At 40.8% G+C, this 24801-nt stretch overlaps 1 protein-coding gene across 5 annotated transcripts in view; it reads left to right on the top strand.

Moving 5' to 3' along the window:
- The first annotated feature begins 333 nt into the window (after positions 1-333).
- Positions 334-24801, top strand: part of KDM3B (lysine demethylase 3B) — a 71734-nt gene continuing 47266 nt past the window's right edge. For 2 of the 5 annotated variants that reach the window (XR_012044089.1, XM_072872187.1), the window contains exons 1-4: positions 334-612; positions 21110-21277; positions 23760-23873; positions 24324-24429. Coding sequence is in view for 3 of the 5 variants with exons in the window: in XM_072872187.1 (XP_072728288.1) it covers positions 442-612; positions 21110-21277; positions 23760-23873; positions 24324-24429 (559 nt within the window). In the remaining 2 variants the exon portion in view is untranslated. Of the gene's footprint in view, positions 613-7266; positions 7285-15758; positions 15779-21109; positions 21278-23759; positions 23874-24323; positions 24430-24801 lie in introns of those variants that run through there. The other 3 variants (XM_072872189.1, XM_072872188.1, XM_072872190.1) reach the window with 3 other exon arrangements.

Below are 24801 nucleotides of genomic sequence, written 5' to 3'. Positions count from 1 at the left end.
AGGCCTTCTGCTGCGGCTCCTCCCCGCCGGCCCGCTCCCCCGCCCCGCCGCGGGGCCTGTCCCTGCTGGCGGCCCCTCAGCTGCGCGACTGCTCCGGCTCCCCTCCGCGGCCGCCGCGGGCTCGAGGCCGCAGGGCCTTGTCCCGGGCCCGTCGCAGCCGAGCGCCAGGGGCGGCGCCGCAGCGCTCCCCTCCCGGCCGCCTCCGCGCCCCACGGCCGCCGGGCGCCCGAGGCGAGGCAGGCCGGGCGGGGCGGCGCGGAGCATTGTGGGGCAGAGGAAGGGAGGGGGGGAGAGAGACTGTGCGAGCGAGGTGCATGCCGGGATTGGGGCGGGCGGCGCTCGGAGGCCCAGCGCGGGGCAGTCGCTCGCTCGGTGTCTTGGGGCGTCGGCGGCGACCGGTGGGCTCGGGCCGGCGGCGGCGGAGGCTCCTGCCCGTCGGGGATGGCGGACGCGGCGGCCTCCCCCGTGGGGAAGCGGCTCCTGTTGCTGCTGGCGGCGGGGCCGGGCGAGGGCGAGGCGGTGGGGCCGGAGCCGGGGCCTGCGCTGCCCTCCCGGGCCTGGCGGAGCGGCACGGTGCGGGCCATGAGCGGAGCCGTGCCCCAGGACCTGGCGGTGAGGCCCTGGCGGCGGGGCGGCGGGGCGTCGCGGGCGGGGACGCCGCGGGTAGGGCCGCCCGCGTGGGCCGCGGCCTCCCGCCGCTGCCGGGCAGGGCTGCGGTGCGGGCGAGGCGCCGGGGCCGGGGCCGCGGGGCGCCGCCTCCCCCGGGTGGGTCGCGGCAGCGCCGTGCTGGCGTCCTGCGCCCTCGCTGGAGCGCGCCGCTCGCCGCTGCCCGCCGGGCCCGCCGGGACGCGCTCCGGGCCGCGGGGCGGCGGGCCCGGCCTGCGGCGAGCGCGGTGGCGGAGCGGCCCTGCGAGCTGCCGGGGCATGGGTCTCTCCGGGGCGGAGAGGGTCCGGCGGCCTCAGGTGCGGCGGCTGGAAGTAACTTAAGTGCGAAACAGATGCTGCTGGGATGGTTCTGCTTTCTGATGCTGATACGTCTGTGTGACTTCTAAGTGTTGGGTTGTTTTTTCCCGGGGAGATGTTAAGTATTCTTGGTCGGAGTAAACGGTGCCCCTTGTTTGAAGGCATAATTTTGAGCGGGGAATATCGGTTTTATTCTGTCTTAAATTCTGTTTTCAGCTGTTGAGAATTTGTGCTTCATGTAATGTGTTTAAACACTCTTTAGCATTTGTTTGGTTTATTTCTAGTATAGCTCAGTGAGTCGCTTGGGTGGAGATCTTAGAAAGAGCTCTTAAAAGGTATCTGTGCTCTTTCTCTTTGCGTGTGTCTGTTCTGCAGGTATTCCCTGTAAGCGATGACATGCTTCTGAGAACTGCGGCTGCTAAAATGACCCATGTTAGGGGGAATGAGGTTCTGTGTTTGTGAAGAGTTTTGTTAGTTCTCTTTATGATTAGCTTTTAAAAAATGTGTTGGTGTTACGATAAGTTCTTTGGGCCGCTTTGCAGAGTTCCAACTTTGAGAGGTTTCCTTGACTTCCTATGGCGATGCTGCTTTCTTTGGCCTTGTTTTAGAGCTGCAACTCGGGCCATCGGTAGGAAGTAGTATGCTGGTTCTAGCTTTGCAAACCCAGGTGGCCTGGCACCCTATGTCTGCTGTTGAGAGCTGTGACAATGCACTCTTATCTGCTCCCGTATTTGTTTAAGGAAGAGGAAAACCCAAAACATGCAGAAAGGGGATCTTCAAAAGGAAAATGGGACAAGTGTTTGAGAGACTATCTGAAACGTGAAAATGTATTGGGGCTAACTAAGGCCTGGTCTGGAGAGCTGCTCTTGTAGCAGACTGCATTTGACGTGTATCATCAGTACTCTTGCATTATGGAATCATCCAACCCAAATATGAGTATGATGTAATGAATTTTTGCTGTGCCTCATCTTATTGCTATTTTGATGGAAGGACTGGTGGAGCGTGTCTTTTTTTTTTCCTTTTTTTGTGGATCTCTTTCCAATAAAAGGTGGTCACTTGTTTCCTGGTTAGTCATTGCTGTCCAACCATGTGACACCTGTTAGACTACCCTAACAAAGTAAGTGTGCTTGAGAGCATGGGAAGAATAGGATTTTTCTGGTGTGTGAATTCATTACCTTTGTTCAGCACTGCGGTTCTCACCCTAGTTCCTTTCATCGATAACCTTCCACTTCGCACAGTTTCAGTGATGCAGCTGTCTCTAAACAGTATATTCTCCAAATCTGTACAAGAACTCTTAAATGTGAACTGTGTAAAATACTCAAGGCAGATTTTCAGAGTTCTGTACTGTGGCATATTTAGTGTTGTCATGGAACCTTCCATGCATAATGAACGCTGCTTTGACAATGATAACGATAACGATGTACTATCAGAAAAATAAGTCGTCTTTTTAAACTCATTCTGCCAGAAGAAGTGACGAGTTGGCATGAAGCAGTCAACCACAGTTTAGGAAATACTCATCTAAGGTAAATTAATAATGTGGACTAGGTCTGAAAAAGGCTAGGAAAAAATCTCTTCTGCTCTTTGGGTTACTTAAGTCTGCTTTCTCGTGGTATCCTGTAAGGATGGTTTCACTTACTAGCCCTTATTCTCATGTTGGGCTTTTAGAAATACAAAACTGCAGTCGAATATCTACACCTTTCCAAGGCAGAAAACTCAGGAATAGACAAGAAGTATAGAACTTAAAGCATTTCAGAAAGCAGCTGAAATAGCTTTGCTTTTTTGTTTTGTTTTGGTTTTTTTAATATTGCAATTTTAGGAAACTTACTTTTTCTGGTGGGGTAAAGCTTCCGAAAAGGTTTTGCTTTTTTTGCCTGTATAAATTTGATTATAGAGAGTAGCTCTTACATATCCTTACTGTGGTAAAAGGTGGAATAATCTAATTATAGTTAGTCCACAAAAAATACATGTAATGGTCACTCCTAGTTGTGCTATCTTCAGAGTACCTAGAAGAAATCCTGAGGAAAAACTGTGCCGCTATTAGAAAACAGCTTTACCTCTTCTAACTAGAATCAGATCTTACCCTTTTTCTCAAAATGTCTATTAGGACAGAATCATAAAAGACCTGTCAAGCTTTAGCTCAGTATTGTCCTAATATTGTAAAAGGACGTGTTACATGTTAATGGCACAACAGCTCAACGTGTCATATGCAGGACAGTAGTGCTTTTGCTTATGTGGAAAACAGAAGTGTCTGAGATGACTATTTTAATGCATAGACAAGCTATACAAATACTGTGGAAGTTAGGAGGCCTAGGACACAAGGTGTTTTGAGTAGGACTGTTTTGGAATAATCCACATACACTTCTTATGGTAGATGGTAGAGAAAGGGTAGGGGTTTTTTCCCCCCCTTTATGGATAGTAAGTTATGCCTCACACAAGTTTTTTTATGTCTGAGTTTTTATCTATTTCCTACAGTAATCTGCACATATAATTGAATGTATTCTGAAGACACTTTCATTTGTACTTGGTACGTAGATTATACAGCTTAATGAAAACATGTAGTAATCTAAAGTATCTTATTGATAAGGGATTTCGTTGAATAAAGGTGATATTTAGAAATGATCTGAATTGTGGAATAAGCTTAATTTACTTTGCAAGTATCAGAACTGTTTGAGTTAACCATAAATATCAGGGTATTTCAACTAGTTTTTCTAACTGGAAAACTAGTCACACTGGAAAAGAACATCTTCCTGTCTGGAGACTGTATGTAGTAGATGAGGGACGCTGGAACCCTACCAGACTGGATTTAGATTTATGTGCTCTCAAGCAGTTTTCGGATGCTACTTGAAAGTCATCTTGACAGTAGGGAAGAACGTGGGAAAATGTGCATATACTGTCTGTTTGGGATAGGGTGTGTGGAGGTTCTTGCCAGCTGTGCATATGTGTCTGCTGCAGAATTTCACTTCTCTCTGATTGGGACTGAATGGGGAGTTTGTAGAGGCTTTCAAACTGCAATAGATACGGAAAGAGGAGTTTTCAGACAGGGCGTTGAAACTGGGACTCTGTGGAAGTGGTGGGAAGGTTCACAGCAAGCTGGGGTTGTATGGGTCCGGGATATCCAGATTGCTTTCTGTGCCACTGTACTCGTCTTCATTTCCTTCTGTTCTGCAGAGGTGATCATATTCCTGGATCATTCTTCTGGTTAGCAAGACACTTGCATGCGTTTGCATATTGAAAGCATATGTGAGGGGAACGGACCACGGAAGGTGGTCTAGGCTTTGTCTCGCTCCCTCAGTAATGTCTCCTATTGCTGCTGTTGAAGGCAGAATACTGGGCTGGATGGATATTGGCAAGACCAGTAGGCATATCTTTAATGCTTCTTGTTGTAAAAGAGATGTTTAAGAACAAAGAGGACGTTGAACGCTTTTTCAAATAAATTTTTACTTGCTTTGCAAGTAAAATACAGTTCTTTGAAGGAGAGCTGACTGCAAAAGTAGTGGATGTACGTTTTCTCCGCTTACTCTGTGATACTTTATTGGTGGCCTAAGTACTATGAACACTTGTAATGCCACAGTTTTTTTTTCTGATAGCCTTTCTGTCTTCCCATGTGTGAAGGACAGACATCCACACTGAAAAGCTTGCACTGATATGGTGAGCAGTGTCTTCTGTGGCTCCACTGATTACTTTTCTCAGGGCTCAATAGGGTCATGAGGGATTCTATAACAATTTTTACTACTGAAATGCAAGGAGCAGGGATGATATGAGGGGGTGGAATACCTCTGCATTTGTAGCTCATGTAAGTGTAAGTTTACGTGATTTATTTAAAAAAAAAAAAAAGTCTTGGCTTCTTTGGCAGTGTAACTGCAGTAGAGGAAACTCCATGTGACTTGCAAAATTCTCAAAAGGTCTTGGCAGATCTGAAGTGGTTATCGAGTTATAGATGAGGGATGGGGTGGAGACTCAAGCTGATGAGCCTTCCCAGTCTTATGCCATCTCTGGTGTCCCTGTGTCGTGCTCACTGAACAGTAAGGGGCAGGGCAGATGGTGGCTGTGGAAGGAATGGGTAGGACTGGTCTCGGCAGTGGTGTTATTAGGGCTCGCAATGGGACTGGGAGGTGAAGTGCTGTTCCTCCAAAATACATGGAGAAGTGTAACATGGAATACATGGTTATGGAGAAGTAACAGTAACAAAATTTGTGTGGCGGTGTACAAGAGAGGCTCATTAGCCTTTGGTTAAACCCTTTGCGGAGCTGTTCTTACACAACACTGATTCCGTGTCCACTGGGTACCTTCTCACCCTGCTGTCTTCCACATTTCTGTTAAGACACTCCAAGTTCCTATCGTTTTTTTTTCCTCCCCTTTTCGTTATTTGAGGATACTTGTTATAATTTCTTGACACCTGATAGCAATTACTGTACATGTGCAGGGGTTTCAGTTGAACCGCTTTATTCCTGGGGATTATGGAAATGCCCACTTTGAATGTTCACTGTGCCTATATGGCGTTTATGCAGTGTTTCTGATATTTTAGGAAGTGTCACACTATTGAACATGTGCTGTGCTGATCTGCACGTGTGCAGTAACTTCAGTACATTTTAAACTTATTGGACTTGCACAAAGTAAATATGTTTGGGGAAATATGTCTAGGTAGAAATATGGAAGCTCTAGATTGAGAAGGTAAGCTTCTAAGGCAGAGAAACGCTACCTTTAATACAGCAGTCTGAGTATTTTACATTTGCGTCAATGAAAGAACAGCTGTGCTGGACAAGGTCAAAGGCCCACCCAGTCGTCCCCCCCGCCCTACCCTGTCTTGCACTGCTCAGATGTGCATGTCCCTGCACGGCTGGGGAAGGAGTCAAAATTGTTAAGCCTTCCACCAAGAGGCTGCCAGGTGGGAGTTTTCTGAAATGATGCTTAGCTGTAAAATCACACACAGCATGACTGCTATGTATTTGCATCAGTGAAGGGCTATAAAATAAGTTTTTGCTCATCTGATAATGGATGCTGTGTAGAGCTCACTGACTTGTAAATATTGGATTGACTTTGGAGGGTTGATCTCTTCCTGCTTCTATGTGGTGTTGCAGCAGAATCAATGATTTCAGATTCCCTGGTTCAGACTTAGTGAACCATGATTATTTGACTTTGGAAAATTGCTGCTCAAATAGGCTTACTCCTTAAAATGTATATTCAAGGAATCTCATACTAGAGTTAACCCATCTTCTTTATATTTAGTGGTAATTGCATCTACAAGTTTTATTTATACTGATATAAGTGATATGAAAAATTGTAGTGTTCTTGCATGTTAAATTCATAGGAGTATTCAGGTCCAGCTTTTGCAAGTGAAAGCTGGAATGTTACTGTGCACTGGCAAAGTCTGTCTGCAGGAAGCTCCTTCTAAGTGTTTGCATTTGCGGATCAAACTGTTTGCCTTTGAAGAAGTTGCATGTTCCAATTACAGGCAGAAGAGATTTAGAGATTTCATAAAAATTATTTGTTTTGACCTTTTTGAATATTGTTTTGTAGTGTTGAAGTATAACAACAGAAACAAGGAAAAAAGGCTAGAAAAATAAAACATACTTTGTCAGGACCTTAGATTTTTTTTCCCATCATTGTCAAAACATAGCATATTTTTCCTTTGGCAGTTTATTTTCTTGGGTGGACAGTGTTGACACAGTATGTACAAGACTTGCTTTTTGCCAAATAAAATGCCATAGGCTTGGAAAGTAGAAACCATACGTTTTATGGTCTGTTTGGAGAATATATAGTCACTTCATTTAGCTGAATTTTTAGTTATGGCTACAGAAAGCAGTAGACTCGCTAAGACCTGTGCAAATAGAGTAAAATTTAGCAAGTTGAATACTAGTACATGTAATAATAATTTTGGTCCCTGTCGACACATTTGTTGGTATGTTTTTCTCTAAGGCGGTTGTATGCGTTGCACTTCAAATAAAAACAAAAGACTGAATCATGCATTTGTAACGGCAGTAGTTCAGCACTGTAACTGGTAAGGTTTTTGAGCTACAGGTTGGCAGCTGGGAGTCCATTTTGTCATTCAAATGGTTGCAGAAAGTCAGGTTTCTGTAATATCCGTACTAAGATGTTTTCTGAGTTTTCAGTGGAGATACTAGAAGTTTGAAAGGTTTCTTTTGTTTGTCTGTTTGTTTATGCTTCTAGGTGTGACTGCCGTGCACTGCCTGATGCAGAAATTCCTGTGGAATACTAGCAGTTGCATACTTTTTTCTGTCAGGCTTCAAATGGAAGACTGATTATTTCGTAGGAGGTGAAAACACATGGACTTGTGGATATGGAGCAACTTCTACTTGAAATGCAAGTGGTTATGACAAAGTTGTTTGGGGGTTTTTGTCTTGAGTTATTACTGTGTTACATCTCTCTGCTTTGATGGCAGTCCGTTTCCTAAACATTTTGGATGAAAAAGGTAGGCTGGTGTTTTAACTGAGCAACTGCTTCAAGAAATCTCTTTGTAGTTTTAACTTCTTAAGGTACAAGACAATTTTTTTTTTCTGTAGGAAAAAAATCTTCTGTATGTAGTGTGTATGTACATATTGCTTGGGCAAGTTGTGCGTGCTGAGTAGCTGTTTTCTTTTGGCTGATCTTGTTCTGTGCTTCAGTGAATTCCTTGATTATTAATTAGTCTGACCATTCTTTATTTCCTTCAGGGTCTGTCTTATGATTTTTCAACATTTCTAGGGTTTTTCCATGCACGTATTTTGACTCCATGTTGCCACCATGTGCTTGAGGTTTTTACAGAGCTCCCACTTTTTTAACCAGCTTCCTAGCTGATGGTGGCTTGAAAAATACTTCTATATAGCCACATCACGTTCTTATAGAAACGTTTGGAGAAATGCCTTTCCAAGAAGACTTAGCCAGTGTAATGAAAGTTTGTGTATCATGTTCGTGTTTCGTTGTTGAATAGCTTTTTAATGCGGTCATAAAATAAGTTTGCTCATACAGTAACTTCTCTTGATAGTGTTAGAGTGCTCTCTGAGTAGTCTTAATGCTTCCAGTTTCAACTGTTGATTACAGAACCAAAACAAAACTCTGTTTTGCTTCCACATAGTTACTGTCCTGAGGTCACTATGCTTGTGACTCTAGCTAGTTGCGCAGTGCTTCATGCTTTCCCTGTGAAGCCGCCGGTGTCTGCATCTAATAATCTGTGCTACCTCCTTTTGATTACATGCTCTATTTTATCAAGGCATCCAATTTTTCAATCCGTGGCAGATTTATTTTCTTCTGTAGTCTCTAAGTATGTTTTATTTTGAAACTTCTTATTGCAAGCTTATCTGTAGTCGGAAAAAACCTTACTACTTCTGTCTTGTTATTGTTGATTAACTGATCTTGCTCTTCTGAGGTAGTGCTGCTTGGTAGTGACTGCCTTGTTGCCAGTACTCACTGTTGGGAGTCCCTTTTTAGTATCTCACCTACAGTAGATGGTGATGCTCCGTTTGCAAAACACAAAGAAAGATGGAGAGGTTTTCTTGTATAGTCAAGTTTTCTTTGCAGTTTTTGCACGCTTAGCAGACCTTTTGCTATCTTTCTGAATGTCCTCCAAAAAGCCATGGCTTTGTTCATGCCCACCTTGTTCATTTTGGCATTAATAACTGTATTCAGAGATGAGTATCATTTGTTAGAGTTGCTTAGTATGCTTAAATGCCATTGAGGTGGGTGATTCTGGAGAGAGGCTGACAGTTTTAGACATTCATCTAAAGAATAGCATAATTTTCTACTTCAGAAGAATAGCTTTGGTTTCTTATTTTCAGATTATTGAGAATGTGGCATTAAGCTCTAGGTTAAAGCTTTTATTTGAGATTTGGTTTCTTTTAACTGTAGTCATGTGATCTATTATCTAATAACCTAAAATAAATTTTTTACTTTATCCAATTTCATCTATAAAACTCAGCAAAAATGAGATGTACTGCCACTTTATCACTAACGTTTTTTCAAGGAAGATGCCAGACTTGGAAAGCAAAGGAAAAAGAGTGAGGCAAACCAGAATTAGCAATTGGAATAGCCAATTTTCAGAGGCTGCGATTGTAAGAACTTCCAAAAGCTCCTCAGATTCTTCTCTGGTCTGCATAAGTGTACCGTTAGACTTGAGGCCAGGAGTGTGTCCAAAGCAATTTGATACTTTTTATGCCAGCTTTATCAGTGACATTAATTATGTTGCAATAATAATTCTACTGCTCTAATATTTGCCATTTTAAAACTAATAATTTTCATCCAGCTGCTACCATTCCCCTTAGACTTTTGTAAATCCCAGCCTTCTTCATTTTCAGTGCAGTGCCATTTAACGCTTTGGATACTCAAGTTCAGGTTAGATGCAGTAAGAGAAAGTCCTTCATATCATATGTACGCTATGTAGTTAAAAGTTTCTTTCACTTTTAACTCCTTCCATTTATTGCCATTCTTTTTTTTGCAGCCCCCTCCCCCAGCCTGAAACTTACTCTAATATTTGGCAAACCACTAGTATTGTCTTAATAGACTGATAGTTGTCAGGTTCTTTCTTTCTTATTTTTAAATACAAGTGCTGTATTTGCTACTTGCCCATTATACAGCTACCAATTTTAAATTGTTTAAAAAAACTGAATATCAAACCTGCAATTTAAGGTGTTGCTTTTCCTTCAGAGTTCTGAACTGGAGGTTCCTCATAATTTTCTTGCTGATAATTGGGTTGTAGAATACTTGGGATTAGGAATGGCCTGCTTGGATTTCTAGGTGATTTCTTTTGTGAAACAGAAGATATCATAATTTCTACAGTCCAAATAGCTGCAGAAAGAAACAGTAGTCAAAAAAGATTGTCTTTCTATTATTTCACTGAAGTCGTTTTTTATGATCCTTTGATTGGGATGCAGGCAGACATCAGGTAAAGATGCATTTTAGAAGAAACAGTGACGAAAAGCACAGTATTTGATGAAAATATGTATGTGTTTCCAAAACAAATTTGTTCTGTGAAACTCTCACTTTCCAGTAGCTCAAGGATTTCAAGTTACTAATAGCAGAGAAAATTCAGAACTGTTAATTTTAGTATAAATTAAGGGAAGAAGGTGTCAGTTTTTAAGGATAGGCCTGGGGAGTGGTGAATGAGTCCTTAGTGTACAGAACGGGCTGGTGCTGCTTCAAAAGGCAGTCTGTCTCTGGCTATGCAGCGAGGAGGTCTCCGATGGCAGGAAGTTTCTGTAGGAATGCAAACATTTTCTGAAATAAAGTTCCTCCTAAAAAGCAAAGCATAGCGATTAGCATATTTGGCTCTGCCTGGTGTAAAACACACCACAATTACTGGATTCATTTCAGAGTGTGAGGGATGTTACATAACTGGCTTGCAATACGGCTTGCATAAAGTGGTACTGTGTCTAATGTGCATGGCACCGCAGTTTTTGATTCAGTTGGTTTGATAGTCTCATGTTGGCCATGCAGCCACAGGGCTATGAGGTTACTGTTAGATCCCAAATTTGACTTGGATACTATTTGTTATCCAGGAGAGATACCTGGCGCAGTCATTTTCTTGTTTGGCGTAAACCAAAACTCTCCAAATCAGCTCATACCTGGAAGTGTTCAGCTGCTTGACAGTTGTTGTGAGTTTTACTGGATAAAGTGGAAAAAAGCGGTGCACCATGTGGGAGAGAGAATAGTCCAGTGTTTTATGTTCCTGCTCTTAATATGTAAGAAAAAACTTGTCAATGAAGACTTCAGTAGAGGAGTTTGGTCTGCTGTTATTAAGTCAATATAGTAGCTAGCTACTATAAAAAAAAAAAATTGCCCTTCCTATCTCTTGTGCATGATGCTTCATTGGACCCTTAAGCAAACAGCATGAAGGAAGATGGCAGGAAATGAACAATTCCTTGTGTGTGCTTAGTTTCTAGGCCACATGTTCCCTAAATGTACCCACCGTGGAGTCAGCTGGGTTGCTTGTTCAAGGGGAAATGATGAGACTGTATGGTGGCAGTGGTGAGGCAATGTCCTGGCGCTTTCAGTAACAGCAAGCTGCTAGAGCGTGATTTGGTCTTCATCTAAGCTCTTCTAAGGGTTTTTACCCATCTAAACTTCTAAAACACGTTAACTACATAAACTGACTACAAAGAACCTCCAGCATTTTCTCAAAGTGCTGTTTTGAAAGTAGCATCTTAAAGATACTTTGCGTACAGAATTATAAATGCACTTATTTGTTACTTGGTGTGTATCAGGAGAATAAAGCACTATGCTACTTGGAGACTTTTTCAATTTCGAACAAGTACTTTGCTTCGACTAATGATCCAGTTTGCATGGTGGCTAAATCTCACGGGGAGGGGGCAGAAGTATTGAGGCCACCCTCGATCTGCCTTTTGCATTTGGATTGTATTAAGTGGAGTCTTTGGAGTTCCAGGCTCAAGGTAAATCTGCTTGTACTTCACCTTGTGTTGTAAACAAAATTGTACATCAGCTTTAAGTAGTGTCTTGTTACAAGGATGAGGTAGCATGGATTGAGGCCAGACTAGATTGCTCTCGCATTCATGCCTGTGATAATGAAGGTTGTGGACTGTCTCTGTGTTGCAGAGGCACCAACGGGGCTGGTTGTACAGGGCTCTGAGTGTTGCTCATGTTTGTTAAAACAGGAGTGTGGCAGTTGCAGTGTGTTCTAAAATGACTGTGAACTGAAGTTGGTGCAAAATGGGGTAGGGCCTTTCTGAAGATGAGGCTTCTTCCCTTGCATTTTGTGGCTTGTGTGTAGTTTCCAGCACTGATTCTGAGCTGTGATATTCATAGTACTTGCCATTTTCCTCCATACGTGTGGCCAGCATTAGGGTCAGTAGTGATGCTTAAGCTGGAAAAGCGACAATACTGAAAGAAATGGGATACTGACAGGGCACTGTGGTGGATTCTGTTTGGTTTGGCACTTTGTCATTCTTTCTTTCCTACCTACTTAACCCAACTCATCTAAATACATACCTTTTTGAGCCACATAAAGAGGTCCTGGAAGACCAGTATTTTCAGGAATGGTTTTCTCTACTATTTTTGCTGAAATATGTTTTGTGGGGGTTTTGGTGTGTGTTTGTTTTTGTTGTGTGTGGGTTTGTTTGGTTGGGTTTTTTTCCCCCCTTTTAAAGAGCTTTTTAAGCCAGGTCCTGCCTGGAACTGTCTGGGGTATTAGGATAACTACAGAATTTAACTCTGGTGTTCTTGTTTTGCAGTTGCTCCTAATTCCCCCTGTAATTCTGCTGCTTATTAATCTTGAAATGTTTCTTTTTCCTCCCTTGTTAAACTAAAGAAAAAAAAAAACAAACAAAAAAACCCACAAAAAAACCACAAACCACCAGAAAGGGAAACTTTATCATCGTTGTAGTGTAAAATGAACAGAGTAAACAAACTCCTATTTTTTCAGATATGCTATATTTGGGTACTTTAAGATCTAAGTTTTACTGTAGAGTTTGCCATATATTACTGTGGTGTCAGACCATTATTCAGACTTCAGATGTAATAATCATAATGCCAGCCAAGAGAGATTTAAATTCTAGGAATCTATTTTGATTCAGTAGTTGTTTAAATGGCTGTACAACTAATTATTTCTGTATTGGCCCCAACAACTTGCTTGTATAAAGAGTATTCCAGAAAGGTGACCAACGTTGATTTGATTCTCCATGTCATACTGTGTTCTGTCACTTTTTACTCTTCTTAAAGTGATGACCTTTGAATAATAATGACACGTCCCTCCCATCTCTCTTTGTTGTCATTCCATCCTGTTGCATCAAACCATCATTAATTCTACCAGTGCCATTCCTGACATGTTTCTGTAGCCTCTTTTTTACCACATCCACTATATAGAGGTCTTTACAATGTCCCTGCATAGTCTCTTCATTGCTTCTGTTCTTGCAATTTGTCATTCAAGAAAATTTTCTTACCCAAGTATTTCTAGTTGAATCTTAATCCCAATATTGTCTCATCTCTGTAGTGGACAGATCAAATAGGATTGTTTATTCTCTTTTTGGCAGGCCTTTCATGAAGAACATGTTATTAATTCCCCTTTCAGTCGTCTTTTTTCTTGATAAAGCAACCTAGTTTCACCACTCCGAAGTCTGCATTTTCTAGACCTTTGATCATTCTTGTTTGCTTTCTTCTGCTGTCTTCTGTTGTTCTGACCCAAACTGGTCATAGTTTTAGCAGAGGACTTATTGAGGCTGAGAGACAATCACTTCAGGTGTATTGTGCACTATATACCTGTTTATATATGTGTCTGTCCTTTTTTGAAACAGTGTGAGAGAGCTGAACATATACCACCTCATCATCCATTATAATCTGCTCACTTTTTTTTTTTTCTATAAAACTGATACCTGTCCTGTCACTGGTAGTTTCTGCCTTTGTTTAGCACCTTGTGCTTATTTTTGTGATTGTGTTGTGCTCTGATCTGAGGCAGTTTCTCAAGTTTGTCAAGATCATTTTAAATTCTGTCTTGCAAGTGTGCTTGCAGAGCTTTCCAGCATGTGATCTTTCTGCTGAACTTTGCAATCCTGGTGTCAGTTACAACGTTCAATGACTGTTCTCAAGCACTTTTATTTTTGAAACTAGAGCAGATTCCTATGAAGACCCTCAGTCAAATGCTTCCATTTTATCAGAGAATAGTTGATTTTTGTGCTCAGCATATAGGCTATCTTTCTGTGGTGTGAAATGTTATACAGAAGTGTTCCAAAGCCTAAATTCAAGGTGAAACACCTGTATTTCTCTACTTGGAAGACCTGGTAATCCTTCTTCAAGCAGAGAATGACAGATCTTTTAAGCATCTAATCTGTATCTACCCATGAGTGTTTTTAAGTAACTTTTATATGAGAAAGTTACTGCTCGCTCTTTGTAACAATGGATTAACAAAGCTTTTTCATATTTTTTTGGGAAAGCTTCAATAGTAAAGTGAAGCAAAATTGTTATTTGTGTTGTATGCAACTGAAGATTATAAAAACTACATTTCGCAAAAAAATCTGTTCATTTAAAAAAGAAAGTGAATCGCTCACATCTGTTGAATACTCTAGATGCATTGCTTCTTGGGATGCAATGCTTTGTTCTGACTATATGTCCAACATCTTAGAACAAAGAAATAGGCTATTAATTTCTGACTGGCAGTGCTAAAAATGTATTTGTGATGCCATCAGCCTACCAGAAAAAGTGAGGTAGGACTGTATCCTTGTTGTTTTCTTTGGAAATTTCTAAATAGGCTGCCAGCTTTATCATTGGTAATGTGTTTCCGGGTCATCAGTGTGTCAAAACTAAGTAACATTGGACCAAATGTCTGTTGAAATTCACAGGAAGTACTCCTTTTCAGTGTTTGAGATCCATTAGGTTCACGGGTTTTGTGTGTTTAACTCATACTCTTGTATGTATTTAGTACAGTGTGGCACTAATATTTTACAGAAGTAAAAAAAAAAAAAAAGTTTAATTATTCAACAAAATAATAATTTTATCAAATCAGATTTGAGATAGACCTGTCATTTTTATAGTTTTGTTTTCATTTTCATGTTGGAAAATGGCCTCTCTATTTTGGCCAGAATGGCACTGAGGCTAGTAATCAGATTAATTCCTTGTCCTTTTCTATAACTGGTTCCTTAACTGTCAAAATTGTTGAAAGAAAGGTTTTTTAAAAAGTCTAAAGTACGTGAAGGCAGGTATTTTGTTAAGTTCTTGCAAAAAGAAGTTACTGTTACCTGGAATGAATTGATTCATAAACATGTTCATCTTTATTAGAAGTTAAGTACTGTTGTAGATTACTGTGCACTTAAAGCATTGACTCACATGATACCAATGCTTCAATTGGTATTGATACCAAGTCTTCAATTGCAAAACAGAAACACTTACGATAAATATTTGTGGCCATTTATGAGCAGCTCGCTACCCCATAAGGTAATGACTTTAGTAGAGTTATGATTTCTCTAGCTCCTACTGTTTTAATATTATTTCTGCCCTAGATCCTGTCAAAAGTGGTTTTGATTGTTTTGCTTAATTATCATTATGCATTCTAAGCATAGGAAAGTGCCAAGGAAATATAAAAACTATGTACATTTTCTAATTTTAGTTATATTTAGTGTCTTCACTAAATATATTGTGTCTTAATCAGTATTAGCCTTTAAGCATAATTATTCTGTCTAGTAACTGTGGTTTCTTGGTTATATGATGAGATCTACTTTTTATCTGTCTCAATACAAATAATTTCGGAGGAAGATTTTTCTCCTTAGTTTTTTTTCCTAATTTTCCTGACTTTGGGAATCAGCTGCAGTAAAACACCTAGTGTGTGTGTATATATATTTCAGATTGGATTTTTTTGTCTTTGCTTGTAAGGAATAGTTTGAGGCACGATTACTGGATTGGATGCTAAAAGCTTTCTAAGCATCAGTGTGTACATCATCTTTGTCTCACATAATGGATTCCAAAATAATACTTTGATTGCATTAGAAAACTACTAGAAAACAACTGTAGTTTAATTTTTTAAATCTCATTTAATGGTGGTGCTAGCTGCATGAGATCTCAGATGTGTCTCCCAAGTTGAAATCTCAGTATCTACCTTCCCTTCTTTTCTCTCCCACATGTTGACGATGTAGTTCTTTCTACATCATGGTCATGGACCAACTTGTTACCCAGTTTTACTTGGTAGTCTGCAACAGATTCCTACCCGTGCCTCCTTTCTGGGCATAAGTACTATTATTCCAATTTACAGATGGGGAAGCTCAGCCAGTGAGACTAAATGGCTTGACCAAGGTCATGCAGGAAGCCTCTGATGAAGCAGGGAATTGAACCTGGGTCTCTGGCTACTCTCTAGCAACTGATGGACCATCCTTCCTTTCAAAACTAGGTAAAATTTAAGACCATTTTAAGGGATATTTTTGAACTTGGATTTTTTGCCATCTTCTGCTTTTTATAATATATAAAACCCTAAAATGTAAAGATTTTATGTTTTTCATAGATGGCATCTACATTAGACCTTTGTGCAGATTCTAATGCAATAAGCTGCAGTATTTTTTCTATTATAAATCATGTTTAGAGCCTGTGTGTCATGTGGTGAAAAAGACCAATATATCTGTATTATCTACACTATGGTCTTCCTATTGTTGCTGCTTTTATAGTGGAACTGATGTTGAAAAGCTTCAGGGGAGATTCCATTTGAACCAGACTATAGCTCTCTGTAGTCTATAAGGCCTGACTGTTAGGGTAGTAGCTAGACAAGAATGTGTCTTCTGGAAAAAATGCTTCAGGCTGTCTTTGTATATCAAATAAAGCAGAGCAAGAGCTCTGCTTTCTAGTGTCGCTTTTTATTGCGACAGGCAAAAAAAAAGAGGCAGGAGATGGAGAATTACAGGTGTGTATGCACCCTCTGTTTTTTGTATTGGAAAAGCCCCTGGTTTTGTAGATTAAAAAAACCCCAAACCACCAAAACATAAAAATCTTTATTGTTTGCAATTAGATATTGCTTAGGGAAGGTGTTTTTCCCCGTAGGAGAACTTGAGAAATCCTGCAGGTGCATTTTTGTCTAAGCAGCATCATTTTTTTTTTTTGTGATACAGACATATCTGCACTAATTTCATATCTGGTTGTCGTCATCAGTACCGCTGTTCAAAAGCATTGGTATTAACAAAGCACCATTGCTGTTCTTCTCAATGGCTTGTCTAAACTGATTGTGAGCAGAGCTAGGAGGGTCAGCAGAAGATACTGTCAGTAGATGTGACCCTATGAATTGTAGGGCCATTGATACATTTGAGAGGTATTTTATTCTGAAAAGCCAGGGCTTTAGCATAGAGACATTTCCCTCTTGACTCAGAACTACACAATTTTCAAATTAAGATGAGAGAAAAACCAGGAAATTATTAGTTATAATGCAGCCGTTTTCCTTAAGGCTTCTGGGTTTTTCAACAAAGAGAATATTTCTGTTTACCACTTTAAATATCAAAAGGAAATATGTTTATTCCCTCTCAAGTCTCTCATCTGTCCTTACTTTCCTTGCTTTAGGCATCTCTTTCAGGATTCTCTTAGTGTTTTTTCTCATAGAATCCAAGTATACTGGGCATCAGTTCATGAATATGCTGTAGTTATTTTTTGTAGTAATACAAAGTGGTATATGCACAAACACTCGGTGTGCTGTGCAAGTCACCTTCTGCTTCTTGCGCACCCGTTACACAAAGTGACTTCTGTTGCAGATTCTGGAAACAGAAACTGAGAACATAGCTGTTTATATTGAGGCTTTCATCCTTTTTGTTGCTGTGTGATCTGTTGGAAACTACTGACAGTACTGACAATATCATGTGTGGGGTTGCATGGATCTGGAACAGCTGCCCTGCGTATCTGTGTGTAGGAAAATACTCTGTTGGGTATTGACTTAGAATTAGTGATGCCTTTTTTAATGGTTGTAAGTCAAAGTTTGGCAGGACTCCGTTGCTTATGTTGATTATACAAAGATGGAAGAAAACTGAATATTGAACGTAAAGCGTGTAAAACAAACGTGCCATGACTTCTGTGTTTTGCAGAGGAGAGAGATGATCTTAATATGATAACGTTGTAAGTCTTTTCTCTTCTTTTGACCCAGTTTGTAGGTCTGGGGTTTTAGAAAAGAAAACTATAAGGTCTGTTTTCTGAGTTAAGTGGTGGAATAGAATAGTTCAGCTGGAAGGGACCTACCACGATCACCTAGTCCAACTGCCTGACCACTTCAGGGCTGACCAAAAGTTAAATCATGGTGTTAAGGGCATTGTCTAAATGCCCTAGAGAGGTGGTCGCTGCTCCAGTGCCTGTCAGTGTTTAAGAACACAGTGTTTAAGAACACTGACTGGCACTGGGACAGCGACCACCTCTCTAGGAAGCCTGTTCCAGGGTTTGACCACCCTCTCCGTAAAGAAATGCTTCCTCATATCAAGTCTGAACCTCCCCTGACGCGGCTTTGAACCATTCCCACTGTCCTGTCCCTGGATCCCTGGAAGAAAAGCTCAGCACCTCCCTCTCCACGTCCCCTCCTGAGGAAGCCGCAGAGAGCAATGAGGTCGCCTCTCAGCCTCCTTTTCTCCAAACGAGACAAACCCAGAGTCCTCAGCTGCTCCTCAGAGGACATGCCTTGCAGCCCTTCACCAGCTTTGTTGCTCTCCTCTGGAGGCATTCGAGGACCTTCACATCCTTCTCAAATGGCGGGGCCCAGAACTGCACGCAGTACTCCAGGGGAGCCCGCACCAACGATAACTACATCGGGATAATCCCCTCTCTTGACCGGCTGGTTATGCCGTGTTTGATGCACCCCGGGATGGGGTTTGCCCTCTCGGCTGCCAGGGCACACTGCTGGCTCCTGTTGAGCCTGCTGTCACCCAGCACCCCCAGATCCCTTTCTGCAGGGCTGCTCTCCAGCCACTCCTCTCCCAGTTTATGCTTGTGTCGGGCATTATTCCTTCCCAGGAGCAGGATCTGGCATTTGTTCATGTTACATTTCATGCCACTGATGATTGCCCAATGCTCCAGTCTGTCTAGATCCCTCTGCAAGGCCTCTTGTCCCTTGAGAGAGTCAGCAGCACCTTCCAGTTTGGTATTGTCAGCAAACTTGTTGATGGTGCATGCAACTCCTGCATCCAGATCACTGATAAAAATATTGAACAGCACTGGCCCTAGGATTGAGCCCTGAGGGACACTGCTGGTGGCCGGTCACCAGCCAGATGTAGCCCCATTCACTACAAGCCTCAGAGGCCTGCCGTCCAGCCGATTCTTCACCCAGCGCGCTGTGAACCTGCTCATCTCACAGTTGGACAACTTGTCCAGAAGGATGCTGCGAGGGACAGTATCTAAAGCCTTACTAAAATCGAGAAAAACTACATCCACCGCCTTCCCTTCATCCACTAGGTGGATCTTGTCATAGAAGGAGATTAAATTAGTTAAACAGGACTTTCCATTTGTGAACCCGTGTTGACTGTGCCTTATGATTGCATTGTCCTTTAAATGCCTTTCAATAGCACCCTGTGTGATTTTCATTATTTTTCCTGAGGTTACACTAGCGGGTCTGTAGTTCCCTGGGTCTTCCCTCATGCCCTTCTTGTAAACTGGAATAACGTTGGCTAGCTTCCAGCCAGTGGGGACCTCCCCAGACACCGAAGACCTTTGGTGTATGATTGAGAGGGGTCCTGCTGTAACATCTGCTAGGATCTTACAGATGGCCTTGCTACTGCTTTGTATATGATTGGTACACAGTATTTGTCAGAATATTTAGTGAGCCGCCTGAACAAACATGGAACACCCATCTTGAAGTTCATCAGTTCATCACAGGCTATTTCTTGTGGTATTTTTCTTTTTTCTTTTCTTTTTTTTTTTTTTTAAACCAGGGAGTAACATGTTAAATTTGCAGCTAAGGGTACAACTGTTCCACTTCACCCATTTATAATGATTCGTAGAAATGTGAGGTGTCTTATAGGTTAAGACTGGAAGAAATTTTTTTATAGTCTTACTTCATGTGCGTCACAAGGTAAATTGACTTGTTTAACTCTTGTGTGAAGTAATAAATTAAAAATAAACCTAATAGGTATCCTTATTTATTTGGGACAGAGTGGTAAGCTGCACTTTATTGGTTGTTTGAATTTGTCTGCCTTTAGTGATCCTTGCCAACTAGTTTAAGGGGATGTGCTAGTGAGAGGTCCTGTCTGTGTAGTTACTTATAAAATCTCCCCTCCTTTTCATCAAATTCTTAAATATCTTGCAAGAAGGCATATATTCCAAAATCAGCATTATTCTAATAGTTCTTTTTGACAACCTTTTTTCATATAGCCTTTACAATAAGAGAATCATAACAAGATGATTACCTCACTAATACTGTACATATAAACAAATAATTCCATTTTGTTATTTGTACCTGATAGTCCTCTTTGTCACATTCTACTGCCAAAGTAGCACAAATATAGTATTAAGAAGGGCACAGGCCTGCTGAAACTGAAAAGGTGTTCAGTCCAATTTCCACTATATTGCTGAAAATTATTGAATTGAAGGAAGGATGTCTTGAAAGGTCCAGTCTTCTTTCTCTGCAGGGCAGCTTAAGCAGTGATGGAGTTCAAGAATTCATCAGGAGAGTTGCTTCGTATGCTCTCCCTCTCCCCTTGGAGTTTGAGTTTTTGAGTCTGAGGAGGGAGGAGTGGGGAAGAGGAGTGTATGAGTGGTCTCTCATACCTCTTTGAGTAAGGATTACTGGTAAAGCAGAGAGCTGTCTGTCTCCGGTTAGTGCCCTGTTACCCCCAGTGATCTTGTAATTATTACAAAACTGTTTTGACTGTCCAGCTTAAGGTGTTTCTTAACTGATTAGGAATTTCTTGCCGTTCATCTGACATATTTGATTATATTTGTGTAGAATGTAAGTTCTGTAGATGAAAGATTAGAATGTGACTGTGTTTTAACATTTAATAGCCCGAGTTGTTAGGACATGGAATGAGACTTGTAACCCGTGTTCCCGTTCTTAGCATTCTTGCCGTTTAATTTCATATGGCTTTAACATTTGTCCTTTGTGATAGAAAAAAAGAGGATGGTATCTCAGAATAGTGATTTATAATTGTAGTGTGGTTTATATTGTCACACTTGTAAATAAGGTAATGAAGTCTAGTGAGTAGATATTTGTGGATAATCTCATGCAATCCCAAATATTTGCATTTAGTTCAGGGAGTTTAATAATGTACAAGGCAATGCAAAACTTCTGATTTAGAGTGGATTTCACAAACACAAACTTCCCTGGCTGAAGGATTTAATTCTGTGAATGTCAGTTAACTGTACTGATACAGGCTGTCCGTTGAAGTGCAAGTAAGAGTGTCTAAATTCTCTAAAAAATCCCAATGTGAAAGAGGCTTGCATTGGGTCATCAGCTGTATTTTGGGATGAACAATTTTCACATCTTTAATTTTGTATGGGGAAATGCAGCATTTGGAGCCAGTGGTGTGTGTTTGGGGATAAATCATTTTTCATAGGCTAGTAATTGCTGTGAATCTGAATCCTGTTTCTTTTGTAATGTTTGATAGCTGTTAGATAGATGTGATGTTCTCAGTGCTATCCTGATTTTTCTGACTAAAGCTGCTGTCTCCTTATCCATAGGGATTGTAGGAATCTATTTTTTTCTATTTGGTGTCTGAAAAGAGCTGAAATACCTTCTAAATTTTTTTTAATTTTTTTTTTTTTTTTAAATCAGATCTTCGTGGAATTCGATGGCTGTAACTGGAAGCAACATGCCTGGGTGAAAGTCCATGCTGAAGAAGTTATAGTGTTGTTGCTGGAAGGATCATTGGTTTGGGCACCTCGAAATGATCCGGTTATGCTCCAGGGGACTCGAGTCTCACTGGCACAGTGGCCTGCACTGGTGAGTATTTGGCCAAAAGCTCTCATATCCTCAGAGGTTTGCATCAACTGTGGTGTGAAACACAAGGCTTGAATATCGTACAGGGCATCATTATGCAGGTACCAATAATTGCTTGGGGATGGATTTTTTGAAATGGTAAATAGGAGAGCAGTTAACTGGGAGTTACACTGCCTTTGGAAAGGCATCTGAGAGGCGGTATGCTTGCAGTTCCTGCCCCAGAAATTGAAAGCTGTTACCTCACAGAAATGAGATATTTTTCACTAAGTGGGTCTCTGAAGAAATGTGCTACATATCTGAAGATTATTTTTCCCTATTTTAGAACTTTGAGTGTGTTAGGCTTTTCTGAATTGTGAGAATAAGCCTTTTGGTCTTACTATGGACTCTCTAGAGTTCTGTATGGTAAAGGCTGCTGCATCATTTTAATAGGTGTTCCTGAAGGCGCTGTGGGGAAGAGAATAGACTGTGGGCTGTGCCTGACCTATAAGCCATAAGTTGGCCACTCCTACTCTAAACTAAAAATTTGATTTCAGTGTTGTTGTCAGCATTAACTAACATGACATGCGTGACATGCAAAATTTTCTCCTGTTTCTTGGTTATCCATATTGCTGTTTACATGGCAGTTACATGTCATGACACTTGAGACCAAAGCCAGTATGTTTTAGCTAGCGTATCTGAGTATACCCATTCTGCAAACATCCTAATGAGTAGTATATAGTAAAGAGCATTCCTTACATCCTTCTTTCTTCTCTTAGTGGCTTCTGAAGAGGAAAGATCATTATATATGAGACTCCTACCCTTGTTTTCATGCTGTCTGTTTTTTATTATTTTGCCCTTCTTTTGTTTCTTTTCTCTTCCTGCAGTTCTTGAACTGCTTGGGATCCTACTCTCTGCTTTTTAATACTACATTTTGTGCATGGGCACATTGAAATGTTTTTTCCAGTCAAGGACCTTGTGCCTTGGTACAATTTGAATTTAGTGTTTTAAATTAACACTTGGGCTCAAAGCAACAAGTTCAGCACTGCATCTTTCTCTGAGGGTTTCTTTATTGCAGTTGTCTTAAGGCAGAAGAAAACTAGGCCTTTACAGCAGAGATTCTGTGTATAGTGTTTTTTCCATAGGCGGAGTTTTCCTTTCAATGTATTTCCAACTTGTCTCCAAGAGTGAACTCCAGTTTAGTTTCAGCTGGGAAACTGTGTTTATTCGGGATCAGTTTCTTTCAGATGATTCCCAAGTATCTTGATATCTGAGTAATTTGGGGGTGTTACCATAGTCCGCACACTGATTGTGTAATGAGTTGTGTCAGAACCTGTTGGAAGACTGGTAGAAGCAAAGAAGGGTCCACTAAGATCCCAGGGTATTTCCACTATAACTCAAGCCCTATCTATAGACTTGCTGAAGAAACGTTTCCATCCCCTGTACTCCGGACAGCCACGTGAGCACTCAAGCTTTCACTAAGTACTGGAGGCCTACCCAAATAACTGCCTGGGAATACAGACTGGAATTAGGCAAAGCACCAGAGTACATAAGTGCAATGTGGACAATTCTGGGAAGCCAACTGCTTCACTTTATAAAAGTGAATGGTATTTTTTTTTAGGGGGGCAGGGGTAGTGGTGTTGGGTTGGGGGGGGGGCTGAAATATATCACTTATGAATGTGTATTCATCCCTCATTGTCTCTTTCTTGTAGTCCTGTTCACTTTTAGGAAATAGTTTTACGTAAACTGAGAAAATAAATTTTATATTCATAATGGTGTGCACAGGAGAATGGAGTGTGAACAAACTTGATGAGACCTGTTAAGGGAAAAATGTCGTGAATACTTGTGTGTTAAAATAATGTGAGTGTGAGCCAGATAACACATTTCAAAGATTCCAATGGTTTGCAACTTCCTCTTTCATCTTCCTCTTTCATCAGCGAGTTATGTTATAAGGTTATCATTCTGATTCTGCTAGGTATTTTTAGTGATTTGTCCTGCAGCTTGAATATCAATAGTACACCTGTTATGAACTTCAATTTTGCACAAAACACTAGCAAAAAAAATCTCCCCTTTATTAATATGCCTGTAAATTACTTACACCTGATTTCTGTGCGGGAATAAAAATGCTCCTTTCATGAGAGTATACTCAAAATATGTAGCATAGTTTGAACCATTAACCAAAGCTGCTTTTTTAACCTGAACATCAGAAGGTGCTTACCTATGAAAAAACAAGTACCACAAAAGGTGTTTTCAGTTCTGCTTTAAGTTCTAATGAAGAAGTGGAGCCAATTTTCTGTAATTCCTTCTTGTAATATGCCACACTTGCAAGAATTATTGGCTTAGACATGAATAATAATTTGCATTAAAACTCAGGCACTGGGTGGTGCAAGTTGATAAATTAAACTTTTTATTCTTTGTGGTACTTAAATAGCATGTGAAAACAACGGTTGTTGGCCTGTATGTGTGCTCAGTCATTTTTATAACCTTTGTTTTTTGTTGTTTATCACAGACTTTCACTCCTCTAGTAGATAAGCTGGGTTTAGGCTCAGTGGTCCCAGTGGAGTTTCTTCTGGACAGACATTTACGTTTCCTGTCTGATGCCAGCGGATTACGTTTGTTTCAGGTATTTGAACTGTGTTCAGTTAAAGTGCAAATTTAACTTTGTGCTGTGATTGTCAGATGAGGGGGGTTTTTTTATTACTGTTCCACTTCCATATTCTTGTCTTCCTCCTTTCACTGCCCTGCCATATATTTGCATTTCTTTCCCTCTTTTTCGAGGTGCCTACACTAACCTCCAGCTGCAGTTGAAAATAGTTTCTCTCTATATGGGTCAGTTGGAGAGCAAGCTGTCAAGCATCATGTAGTTGGTAACCCCAGTCGAAGTTTTGCAACAGCTTTTGTATAGCTAGTCCTTTTTTTCCTCTTGGCATGTTCAGCAATGTTTTTCTTAATTTTACTTTTTTTGGTTTGTCAGTCTCTGAGAGCAATCCAAGAAGAGCTGTCCCTTAAAACCTAATGATTCTATTTCGTTAAAAGATGATACTTTTATGTTAAAACTGTTTGTTGTTGGCAGATGGGAACAGAGAGTCAAAATCAGATTCTGCAGGAACAGCCTTCACTAAGAGAATCTGTCAATGCATTGATCAGTGACCAGAAGCTTCAGGAGATATTTAGTAGAGGTGAGACTGTGTTTTTTCTATCTCAGAGCTACTTTGTTGTGGAACAGTTAGACTATGCTGGGATTTGTGAAGGAGAATAGCAATAGTGTCTGTTACTGTTTGATTTGGAAGGTCAATTTTCTGTATTCTTTTGCAAGTTCTTTACAAAGAAGCATTATTTTGTCACAGATACAGGTAAGCAGTTGCTGAGATACAACCAGAAATACCTACTGGGAATGATCACTGAAGGTGTAGTTAAAGTAGGACAAAGTATTACTGATAATGTCCATGTATTTACAGCTTCCCTTATTTTAAGTTTTAGTTTTGAATTTTTAAAGTTTTGGTCCTGTTCTGTGGTTCTCTTCTATAATTCTGGAAATTTAGAAGTGAAGT

The sequence above is a fragment of the Ciconia boyciana genome, chromosome 9, assembly GCF_034638445.1.
Source record: "Ciconia boyciana chromosome 9, ASM3463844v1, whole genome shotgun sequence".
NCBI lineage: Eukaryota > Metazoa > Chordata > Aves > Ciconiiformes > Ciconiidae > Ciconia > Ciconia boyciana.
The sequence above is the reverse complement of the archived record's forward strand: the minus strand, read 5'-3'. Positions and strand labels throughout refer to the sequence as shown.